The 12,229-nt window shown below is 33.0% G+C and overlaps 1 protein-coding gene across 8 annotated transcripts; it reads left to right on the forward strand.

The window, feature by feature from the left end:
* Nucleotides 1-2,533: 2,533 nt before the first annotated feature.
* On the forward strand, nucleotides 2,534-9,991 carry LOC130991638 (uncharacterized). 8 transcript variants are annotated; one of them, XM_057915957.1, is made up of 12 exons: nucleotides 2,538-2,821; nucleotides 3,888-3,999; nucleotides 4,776-4,862; nucleotides 5,068-5,114; nucleotides 5,433-5,490; nucleotides 6,253-6,366; nucleotides 6,610-6,729; nucleotides 6,983-7,091; nucleotides 7,849-7,919; nucleotides 8,574-8,779; nucleotides 8,991-9,174; nucleotides 9,674-9,991. In XM_057915957.1, the coding sequence occupies exons 2-12, from the start codon at nucleotides 3,918-3,920 to the stop codon at nucleotides 9,712-9,714; spliced, it is 1,119 nt and encodes a 372-aa protein (XP_057771940.1). In that variant the 5' UTR covers nucleotides 2,538-2,821; nucleotides 3,888-3,917; the 3' UTR covers nucleotides 9,715-9,991. The 8 variants fall into 8 exon arrangements, with proteins under 8 accessions (XP_057771941.1, XP_057771940.1, XP_057771945.1 ...); XM_057915962.1 differs by lacking the exon at nucleotides 9,674-9,991 and adding an exon at nucleotides 8,911-8,925 and having other exon boundaries at nucleotides 2,540-2,821; nucleotides 8,991-9,131; XM_057915959.1 differs by having other exon boundaries at nucleotides 2,546-2,821; nucleotides 5,253-5,490; nucleotides 9,662-9,991.
* The last annotated feature ends 2,238 nt before the right edge of the window (nucleotides 9,992-12,229 follow it).

A 12,229-nucleotide genomic window follows, 5' to 3' on the forward strand; every position in this document is an offset into this window, starting at 1 on the left:
ATTTATTAATTGATTGTCTAACTTCATAACTTTAATTTTGAGCTTAATAATAAAATTTTATTACTTGTGGAATGTGTTTTATGTTCTCAAATGCAAAATAAAAATTTTTCTTGCATAAAACTTAAAGAAACTATAATTATTCATCTTAAATATGCATTAAGTCCCCACATTTAATGAAATATCTTGGAGTATTAGTTATATGCAAGTCAATGTTAATTTTTTTTTTCCAACGGTTACTTTTAAGCATAAGAAGTACTCCAACCCTTTAAGTGTCCTATTAAGATAAATTTATTGTTCCAAAATATTACTATATATTTAGATAAATTAATTGTTCCAAAATATTACTATAACTTTATTTGGACTACGAGGTTATTCATAAGAACTATTCCCTCACTTCACTAAATGAGATATCACATTTTTCTTTTGGGTCTATCCACGAAATGAGTATTTATTTATTTATTTTTGGCAAATGCGCCACACACAATTTATTCACAATGAAGATGAGAAATTTATTTCACTCGCACACACATAATCAATTTTTTAAAACCCGTACATCCCCAAATGAATACTTATTTTGTGAACGTATGAAGTAATATTTTTATTTATAAAAAAATATTCATAATAATTGTCACTTTTATATAATAGATCATGGATTAGATCCGAATCAAAAGTTCGGGCCGATCTCAACTCACGTGAAATATGGCCCGACACTATGAGATCGAGCGCACCATAGCGGTTGTCATTTGTAAAAGCACTATTGGGCTAAAATCCTATTTATGGGCCTCAAAATAAATGTAGCCCAATTAAGTAATAGCTTTCGCTTCATTTCATTTTATAAATTACTATATTATAAAGCGATAACCAGAGTAATATATACTCCACTAATTGCGCTCGAAAAAAAAAAAAAACATACTCCACGAATTAGAGGTGTAAAATGAGATGAGTCGACATATTAATATTCTAACTCGTTTGAAAATTTAAATCCATTTTTTCAAGAAAATTGTTAAAGAAGTTAAATTTGTTTCTAGTTTCGATGAGCTTATTCAGTCAAAAGGAAAACGATCATGAAACGAAGAAAAAGAAAAAGAAAATTATTGAATTTGCGTAATTTGAGTAAATTGAGTTCGTATCGCATAGTAGACTAGAGCCCATCAAATATTACTATATCTAAACATTCAGGGATCGTTAATTAGTACTAGTATACTATATATAAATTTATTGTATTTATTCAATTTTTTTTATTGTATTTATTCAACTTATGTTGGATTGTAATAATAATTTTGTATACAAACTAATATAGGAACAGATACACAGGGCTCTAAACAAACCAAGCCGCTCGCGAAATATTCGGAGCTCGGCTCGAAAAAAATTCGTTCAAGTTCGTTTAGAGAAGCTCGATAAATAAGTAAACCAAACTTGAGCTTAGTAGTATTCGGCTCGTTAGCTCGTAAACATGTTCGTCAAGTGATTGAACTTGAAAAATACTATAAATTATTAGTAGATACAACTTATATTTATCAACCAGGGGGCTTAGCCCACTGGCCACCGGGTCCTCACTTAAGTGAAGTGACCCGGGTTCGATCCCTCTTGGGAACGAATTGGTGATTGGAGATATAAGGTGGAGTTTGGTGAATGGAGAGATAAGGTGGTTCTTGGAGTGGATGGGGAACTAACTACTAACATCTAACATGACTTTGACCGATCAAAAAAAAAAAAAAACAACTTATATTTATCCACTAAAATTAATAATAATTGTATTAATCTCTAATTAATTTTGTTTGTTATAAGAAAATAATTAATATATTTATTATTTGAATAAAATAATCAATATTTTGAACATAAGTATAAATTTAGAAAGTTCGTATAGGCTCGTGAGCCTCAAAGTATTATGTAAGTAAAGTTTGAGATTCGATTCGATACTAAACAAACCAAACTTGAGCACACCACTATTTGGTTCGCCTCGGTTCGATTACACCCCTTTATACACGTCATTTTTATACAATTCAATATAGTCAACATATAACCTACCTTTTCCTAAAAAAAGACATATAACCTACCTATTTATGTATTTCATTGAAAAACTTCTTAACTTGACTGCACGTTTTTCATAAGTAACACTAATTGAAAAACCATAAATAATAAATACCATATACTAAAATGTGACAATAGATATCAATAACCAATCTATATGTAGCATCAATAAATAAATAGGCAACATAAGTTTTATAGGTTTATTAGAATTTTTTATTCATCTTTTCAATTAAAAATAAAATAATATAATGGTAAAATGATTTACAGATTTAGTAATACAAAACAAATACGGAAAGAACAAAATCAAATTTGTATTTTATCTAAATAGGATTTAATAAAATAAGATTTATACAACAACAAAAAAAAAAAGAGGTTGAAATCCCAAACTATTGCTGCGGGTATACATCGTTCCAATTTATGAAGTACACTCACACGACTTTATTTTGAATCGAGGCACTGCATTGAACCGCAGGAAATGAAACTACAGAGTCCCTTATATTTGTTGCTTGTGCTCTCTTCTATTCTCCTAGTCTTTCCCTCTCCCTCTCTAATTAGGAGAGAGTGAGAAAATCAATTTTATTTTATTTTATTTTTATTTTTCGGAGAGAGAAATTCCTCAATTAAAATTTCTCTGAATTTTCGGGTTTCATATATTCAGCATTACAATTTTCCTGATCATGATGAGGACAACTCGAATTTCAAATTTGTTTCAGATTTTTCGAATGATTCGGTGAAAAATACTTCTGTCAGGAGAAAAAAAGAAATCTTGGGATCAGGAATTTACCGCGAGGTAATGCCGCTCATAATTTTGAACTTTTTAATTTTCTTATGAAGTTTTTTCCCTTGACGAGTTGAAATCCCGAAATACAGATATTTCTGCATGTTTTATTTATTTTTCAGTATTTTTTGTTGATATAATGATAATGCCGGATGTGTTTTGCCCAGAGCGAAGTGTAAGGCATTGTGCATGTGAAGATAGGTTTGTTTGGTGCTACATTGTGTTGTTGATGTTGTACAGTGCTAGAGCTGGGAAATCAGGATCATGCGTAATTTCGTTTCATGATCCTTTTTCTAAATATTATTTTAATAAAAATTTGGGGTCTTGATGGAGCTAATGGTGGATTAGAGCTCATAAAATATCTGAGAAACTCGATATAGTAAAGCGTGTTATAATGAAAAAAAACAGACTTTAAGGTGCACATATTTCCCTTTAGTTGAGTTTTCTGCCTTTGTTTATCCTGGAGTAAAAGGTACATTTGAGTTCAGTAATGTATGAAAACTTCACTCCTTTAACTGTGTAAATTTTAAAATTGGATTTTTAGTTGCCTGTTTGTACTTTCACTTGCCATTTGAATTAATATGGCATAATTATTTATTGCCTTTTTTCCTGGATAAAAATGTAGTAGTACTATTTATTTTTCGTTGTAGACAGGTGCTACATGAAGGTAGTTTTTGGATAACCTTGATTTTGATAAATTCATTTTTTCTCAACATATACTGAGTTGAGATCAAATTGTTGAGGAAACCAATTCCAGTATGCTTTCACAAAATAAAATAATTTATCTTTCTTTCTAAAATGCATTTGGTGTGTAACGTTGTTGTAGGATTTACAAAATTGACCTTCTTATCCACTCAAATTGATGCTCTAACTGTCTGATTCTTTGAGTTTTTAGATTCTAGTAGTATTTGAGGATTTGTGTCTTACATTATTATTTGTAGTTGGGAGGTATTGGCTAGGGTTGAAAATTTGATTTGGACTTATAGGTGGCTTTATTTTGTGTTGGATGAATATTCGACATCAGTTCGGCATATGATTTTTTATTTTTTTTGTTTCTTTCAACTTTGATATTCTCCAGCTTGCAAGGGTACATGTTCCCCTTTATTTGATGGTATGCTCTATCTGGAGTGGGAAAATGACAGCCTTGGCGAGGCTTGTGGATGCTGGAAGTGTCTCACGAGCTGCAACAGGTAATGGTGTTGACTTATCTTATGATTTGGTGCAAGTAAGAAATAATGCAGTATAGTGCAGTCATGGTAAGCATACTCTTTCTTTTTTTTTGTGAATATATATTTAATTGGTTAACATGGTCTGATTTGTTTGAAAATGGGCTTGCCAATATAATGTTACTAGTCAAAAGCCGTGTTCAGTGAAATGATTGGAAAGTGGATTTGACAGGAAAATATATGTTAAAATGTGATTTTAGCCTAGGTACTGAATGAGGGTGGAGGAGGTCTGGACTTGATCTAGGTTTTTAGTGAAGCTCTGTGAGTGAGATAACCATAATTGGAGGAGTTATGGGGCTCTGTGTTTTGCATGATTCTTTAGCTCAACAGCATATGCCTTTTTATGTGGTATATTATATGTGAAAAAGGTCCCCCGATCTGTATTATCTCTGCAGCATCCGACCAAAAACCTCCTCTCAGAGTGCTACTTAATTTTTAGTTTCTCTTTTCTATCAATGTCATGTTGCCATGTTTTGATCTCCTCTCTTCATCTGTTGCGTGCACATGCACTCCGACTTCATGTGTGTTGCTATGTAAGAATATACATGACAAAATGTTTGCATTTTTCTCAACTTAATAGCAGAACTTTTGATCAGTAACTGTACCATAAGCTTCTATTAAACACCCTTATATAGATATATTTTTTTGTTTCCTCTAGCTTGGAAAGACCAAAGCTAGACTGTGAAGTAAGCAATTTGATATCTATAGTGCAACCTCCACTCCATTCTTTCTTCTTACAGAGGAAGTGAGCTACCAGAAATTAGCTGCACATTCCATAGGGAGAGAATTGCGAGATGCAGATGAAGCAAATTTGATCGATGAAGAAGGTATACATTCATTTGTGTCTAAAGTACAGATGTCCATTATTTTCTTAATATCCCCTTATACAGTCCCAGTTATCATATGATAGGTCAGTGCTACTGTTTTTTTTCATACCCTGGCATAATTGTGTTGTACTATCTTGCGCTGGGAATTTTATGCGATTTTGGCTTCTGATTTGTCAATGTTGTTCTGGTTGATGTTCTCTTGTAGATATGCATATTTTTGGTTTGAGACCGATGACAGATCGTTTAGATTTGGTAAGGCATGGTAACTTGATAGTTTTTATCATCAAATTCTACTTTGTGTACCATTGTTGTGTTAACTTAAAGACTATGTAAGCTCTATTATAGCAGGAATGCTAATGTTTTGCATTCTATTGCTTCACTAATTGCTAGAGTCGTCAATGAAATTGTATCTGAAGATATTGATGTATTCGTACTCAAAATAATTAGAGAAGAAGAAAAGGAAGTGGCCTGATGTGAAGTAGAAATGCAGAAAATCATTTACTCATGATGAAGTTATCTATTAGATCTCCATCTCTAACAATCCCAGAATGTTTTTTATTTGCATTGGAGGTTTGCTGCAATGCTTGCAAGAAGCCAATCAAGGCCAGTCAATACGCTACACATGCAGGTCTTTTTTAGTTGTTGTTGATTGGTACTAGTATTTATGAGTTTCCTCTGTTGATTGTGAAATGTTGCTTCACATCTTTGGAGAACTTATTTTATTGATCTTCATATTAAATTATACTCCCTTCGTCCCCTAAAAACATGCTACACTTTTGGTGGCACGGGTTTAAGAAATGTTAGGTGAATGTGTGAGTGAAGAAAGGGTCCCACTTTGTTGTGAGTGGAGTGATGTCCAAAAATGGAAAGTGAACGTTTTGGGGGGACGTACCGAAATGGAAAATGGTGCATGTTCTTAGGGGACAGAGGGAGTGTTAGAGAGATAATGAACAATAGGAAAGGAAATGCAATATGGATGCATTCATAAACTGTAATTAAGGCACAAAACTTATTTTGCTGAGCAATCTTCTTTCATGTCTTAAGATATAGACATCATTTGTTTTGTTGTGGGTAGAGCCCCCCTCCAATGTAGTCTAATCCTATTAAAAGTTCATTATCAGATTACATTTGTGAAACTTCCAAGAATTGTTTGAAGAAAGTCTATTGATTTCTGTCATCAACCGGCATGGGATAAAATGAATAGCTGATGGATGAAATATACTACATCTTTTGTAAATAATATAGACAAAGTATCAGAATTTCTGTAAAACCTAATATGATGTGTGTTTTTCCAGCTGATTAGTATTGATGCTGGTTTTTTTTCATTGAAATGCTTCCTGTTGTCATATTTTTCAAAATCTATCGAACTTATTGGTTTCTGTCTTTGCAGAACTCTGCAAGTCTCTAATTTCTAGAGGGGAAATCAATCTGGTTTTTGATGGCCCTGCAGTGACTAAGAAACCTCCAAGGAAGGAGAGGAAAAAGTCACAGATAACTCAGAGCAGTATCCTTTTTCACTTTGTAGGATGATAAGAACTTTTTTTGCTTTGATGTTCATGAACTCTTGAAATCCTGGTCAAACTCATTTTTTTTCTCTTTGCTTAAAACAGTCTAAGTTGAGTATTCAATTACTTGTTCCATATACGACGTGATCTGTTCTTTAAATGTTTGGCTTCAATGGGCCAATTTACTAATAGTTTGCTTCCTTTATACTCAGCAAAACTTAATTTTCTTAACCTCTTAACAGAAAAGGCCAAATCACTCAGAGAATCCAAAAAATTCGAATCTGTCGACTCTGGTGATATAGCTGCACCAGGATCTCATATAGATGAGAATATTCAAATGAGTGTCTTCCCTGAAGCTCGACGTACTATTCTGATTTTCTATTAAATTTTTGGCCCTCGTCTTTGTTATCATTATTCAATCAATCATGTACTCCATCAATGTACTATTAAACTCATTTAGCTAGTTAGTCTTCAAGTGGCTTGTCAAAAACCTTGTTTTGCAATGCAATTCAGTGTTTATAGATACTGTATAATATGCTGAAGTATGGTTTGATGCCTGAGGACTTTCTTAGGTTGTTCGTTTCAACCATGATTTGATATACCACTTTATTGCAGGAGAAACACATTTGCATTCAACTGACAAAATGAATGGCTCAACAGTGAATCCTTACAATGTGGACTGCTTAAAAGATGTGACTAAACGCTCATCAAAACCACTAAAAAGGCATGTAGCTCATGGATCTTTGTACCTGTCATAAAGTCTTTCTGTCCTGTCATTTCCTTTGTTTGCTTACATTGCCACCATTATTCTGCTCTTGTTTTTCAAAATCGGGCTGCCTGGAGATTTTTTTGTCTTATCAATTTCTTAGCAGGAATAACTAACAATACCTTCACGGTGTAATTTCTTTGCTGATAAATTCTAAATGTATTCGTTCGTGTCTTTAAGATGGTGCTTTGGTCTCCCACTAACTTGGTTAGGTATAAGCTTCTCATTATAACGTATCAGATATCAGAATTTAGATTACTTAGTTCTTACATGAAATGAGAAATGTAAATTTGAAACTTATAGTTAGCTGAAGAGTTACTTCTAGCTCAATCATGAATCACTACGAGTAACTCATCCAGTTCAGACATTCAAATCTTAGTAGGTAGGTCTGTTTGAACCTTGAGCTTGGTTTCACCAGTGAATATTGATCCTTCTCAGAATGTCACCAAGCAATTTTTTATGTACATATTAGAGTTCACTCCAATCTCAGAAGCTCGTCAAGTATAGGCTTGTCAAGAATCTGTGTCTACCTGATTATAGCTTATCCGTTATAGGCTTGTTAAGTAATTAAACCTGCTGAACCAAATTCCGAGCTCACATGTCTTTGACCAACTTTCTGCTTTGTTGATTTTATTGTGTTTGTGCCCTTTAGTAAGATAGTTTTCTTTACACATCTTAATCAAACAGTTAGATTATTTTCCTTTCTGTGATGTAGGACATCTGCTGAGAATCCATCAAATCAAGGTACAGAGAATTTCTGTAAGTCAGCAGCTGAGGTTCTTCCATGTAAGTTCACTCCGAGGCATTACTAATATGGCATGTAATTTCAGTCTTCCTATCATCTGGGGTATTTCATGCTTTGTCATGAGATTCAGGAAAAATAAACCCTAAACTTGTGAAGTCTTATTCTATTAGAAGGGATGTATTACTTTTTGAGATAAGTTATTAAGAATTCAAAGACCCAAAGCCTTCTCTGTACATGATAGAGCTACTGATCTCTAATCCTTATTTTCTTATTGCATGGATAAATAAATATCATCCCGCATATCCTCCTACCCACCCTTAATTTCTTCAGAATTCATTTAACTGTTAAGCTAGTAAAATGGGGAAAGAACTTGTAAATTATGTAGTTCAGGTATAAGGAAATTTTAAGATTTTGGCAATCAATGTTTGTAGTACTACATCCTGATTTGAATAATACAGTCACACTTGTGTAGTTGTTTGAAATTGCAATCTCTTCGAAAGATCTGATGTTACTTGGTCATAAATGTGAGAGGAAAGAAGAAAGGAAAAGAAAAGTAGACTATAGCTTATTTACACACTTCTGTTTTTGGGATCTGAAATGGGTCTCAGAATATGCTAACCAATCCAAATTGATTCCTTGCCTGGTTAGGTATTAAGCAATTGCTTGATGTTATGTAATATGTGTGACAATCTCAGATGTTCCAGCTCCCCTTGCGACCAAAATATACTACTCCCAAAGAAATCACAATCTCCGAAGAGCTATTACTCGCATGTTCTTTGAGGAACCAGACAAAGAGTTCTGCAATGAGGTTCCATCTTTAGAAGATTATCAAGTAAATGCGGCTCTTGGACAGACTTCATCTCCTGGAACTTTTTGCCATGAACAAGTTGCACGTCAGCAGGTTACTGTGTTAACCACTCATTTATTTTTTGCCTATATTTATGTTGACTTCTATGAGTTCTAGTGTTATGGTTAAAGCTCTCACTCATGATATACATGTTGACTGATGGAAGCAAAAATTTATCCTTGTAGAAGTTCTAAAGATGGGTACGTGTTACTGGAACATGAATTAGTGGGAACAAGAACCTAAACTTAATTCTTTGTTGGCACAGAGAGACGACAAACTTTTGCTCTTTGCTCGAACTCCTGTTCACGTTCTTTCATCAAGGTCAAACTTCTACATGGGCGAGTCAGGAGCATTTGAACCATCCATGACCTCAGCTGATCAGCTCCCTGTGAATAATACTCTAGGACCTCATTACATATCGAATTCTTATTCATTTGCTGACAAACCAGGTAAGCTTGTTTCCAACTTTCCGCAGTTTCTGGTTTGTTCTTCTCTCCGAACTGCCAAATGTGACCTTATCAACTTTCCACAGTTTTATTTGGTAAAGTTTATTGGAAGAAATGTTTTACTAAATATGTCAAATCTCGTATGGGAGTCAGGTTTGTTGTTGGAAAATTTTCTCTTACGTTCTCATCTGATTTGGTAGTTCAAAATTGCGATTCTAGTTCTTCACCACAAACAATTTTGAGTTGACTGCATCAGGTGTATAAGCGTCAGCAATCAACGTTCCATATACATCAATTTTATAGAAATCGTCTCATTTATGTATCTGGTCTTACCGTCTGGGTTATTCTTCATTGTTCAAATACGTAATGAATTTTAAATTGCTGCCTTCATCTTATGCATGTCAGTCAGTAGCTTCTCTCGTTCTTTTCCATGCTAGGTTTTTTGCAATAATGGATGAAACTCCGAATATTTGATGCTATGATCTTGCAGGTAACTCTCTAGGTACTCTTCAGCAGGGCAGTGGAAGTGTTCCGGTTGTATAGGACTCCCTCATGGAGAATTTTGCTCGGTACAGATGTCACTCTTTTTGCACTAACCGATGACTTAGGCTAAACTTGAAAAGAAAAAAAATTAAAAATGCACAGCGCTAGCTTAACGTTTAACTGTGATCACATTGCACCCACCTGCCACCACTAATTTATGTACAGGTTGCTCTCCTGATATTGACAATACTCTCCCAAATCTTGTGTTAATACAAAGACAACAGTATGGGATCATTAGTTATTTTCAAAGTAGTTGAACCAATCATCTGTTTGCTTTCATAGCCATGATTTTCTCATTGGTATTATTGCACTTCATTGCTGAATGCAACACTGTGATGGTGCTGAATTCTCTATGGTTCACACACACACAGTTCAACTAGGCATTTGTCACCTAAAAAACTGCATTCTGGTTTCATAGTAATGAAGCTGACATTTTTGTGCCCCTTTCCTGTGGTCTTTATCCTACTTGCATGATCAAAGCTTTTAAGCTCACTTTGGTTGTGCTCTTGCCATGATTGTTGGATGATGATTTCCAAGCTGCTGTAGGTAGAAATGCAAAATCGATAGATTGGGCCGGGCTGAGCCCATGTGAGAATTTAGGCAAGTAGACTGGCCCGAAAGTCGGTTGAGCCATTTTTCGGGAGTATAGGATTTGCCCAACACCAAAAGGGGTCTTATGTTCGGCCCATGCCATAAATTCATATTTATTCATCTTAATTTGAGATAATAATTTACAAGAAAATTTTGTTAATCTAAAATAGAACTTAGTTAGAAATGCATCTTGTCCCTTTTCTTTATCAATTGTTTAGGATATATTTATGACTCAATCTATAATTTATTTCTTTAATTCGTACTATCAATAATTTAAGATATTTTTGTGACTCAACCCATAGTTTAGACATTTGATTGATATTTACCCATTTTTTTTTCACATGGCTATTCTAAGAAATAAGACGATAATATAAAGGGACACGTGTTTATATTTAATATGGTGAAAAATGATTATTTAAATAGACCAAATCAAGTAGTACAAAAAAAAATCATATCAAATGAGACAGAAAAAAAAATAATCAATTCGTCCGTAATATCATTGTTACTTTTATCACTTTGGTCTGTTCATAATATTTTTGCAATTTTCATTTATAACAGTAACATCCATATACTTCAGTCACAATAATAGTGGAATTCAAACTCAACTCACAACGTACTATTATTAATAAACCACTACCCTCCATTTTGTATAGTATAATATTCGCTATTATTAACTATTATTCATCTATTTTTAAAAATTCGTATCATCCATAAAATGACAATGGTATATGCACGAATGGAGTATATTTTTATTGGGATACATTTAAATGGAAATCTAATTGTTAGAACAAGAGATAGAAAAACATTTCGGGATAAAGAGCGAAACAATTTCTTGATATAGGTCCAGAGTTACAATAGCAATTGGCTTCGGAAAATTCCAGTCAAAGGTCAGGGTTGAATTATGTTCATTTTATTGATAATAAATTATATATTTTAATGTGTTCATAGCTCTCTCTCTCTCTCTCGTTTAGCATTCATTACACGTGTGAGATTTTATCTTAATTAATATATCACGTTTGTGATTTTATCAAGCACAAAGTATTTGATCACTAATTTTCCTTTCAATAACATTATATATATGCATACCATATTCACACAAATAAAATTATTAATATATGAACAACGCTATGCATCAATAATAATAAATTAGATACAATATGACTTGAACGCGAATCCGATTGATCGAGTGAATTACAATGAATGTGTTGTCAACTATTCATAGATATACTAAAAATATTAGGTGATTGTTTCCCGATGAAATCTTCTATCCTACAATTGTAGTGCGTATAACAGTGTCCCACTATTAATTATTTTTTTCTTCAATATTAATATATTTTGTTTTAATATAATAAAAAGATAACTAACAAGGGTTCACTCGTCCAATTAGGATTTATAATTATTTTTTATATTTATTTATTTAATAATAAATTATTTTGATTAATTAATTCAAAATTATGATATATAATTATTTTAAATTTCAATTTTTAATGATAAATATTAATTAAATTTCATTATATGATAGTAATATTTTATTTTTATTTTTATAATAAATAATTATACAATCAAGGAATTAAGAGTGAGACACAATGATATTGGTACACACTAAATTGCGGGATATAGGATCTCGTCTGGAATTTTTTCGTGTAATAAAGAATATAATGAAACGATCATGACAAAATACGTATTCGTCTGAGCGAGTTTTGTAAGCAATTAAACAGTAGTAAGCTTTGCTAGTAGATACAACTTTGAATTCAGTTTAGCATGAAGAAGTGAAGAAGTTATGATGTTCATATTGGAGACTATGCAGTTTATGCAGCCATTGTGCAAAGAAGCTCTCAAGGCATGCAGATGGTAGCTAGTGAGACATGTAACTGAATTCTAATTATAGCAACATTAAAATGCATATCACATCACCATGAACTCT

The sequence above is a fragment of the Salvia miltiorrhiza genome, chromosome 7 (genome assembly GCF_028751815.1).
Source record: "Salvia miltiorrhiza cultivar Shanhuang (shh) chromosome 7, IMPLAD_Smil_shh, whole genome shotgun sequence".
Taxonomy (NCBI): domain Eukaryota; kingdom Viridiplantae; phylum Streptophyta; class Magnoliopsida; order Lamiales; family Lamiaceae; genus Salvia; species Salvia miltiorrhiza.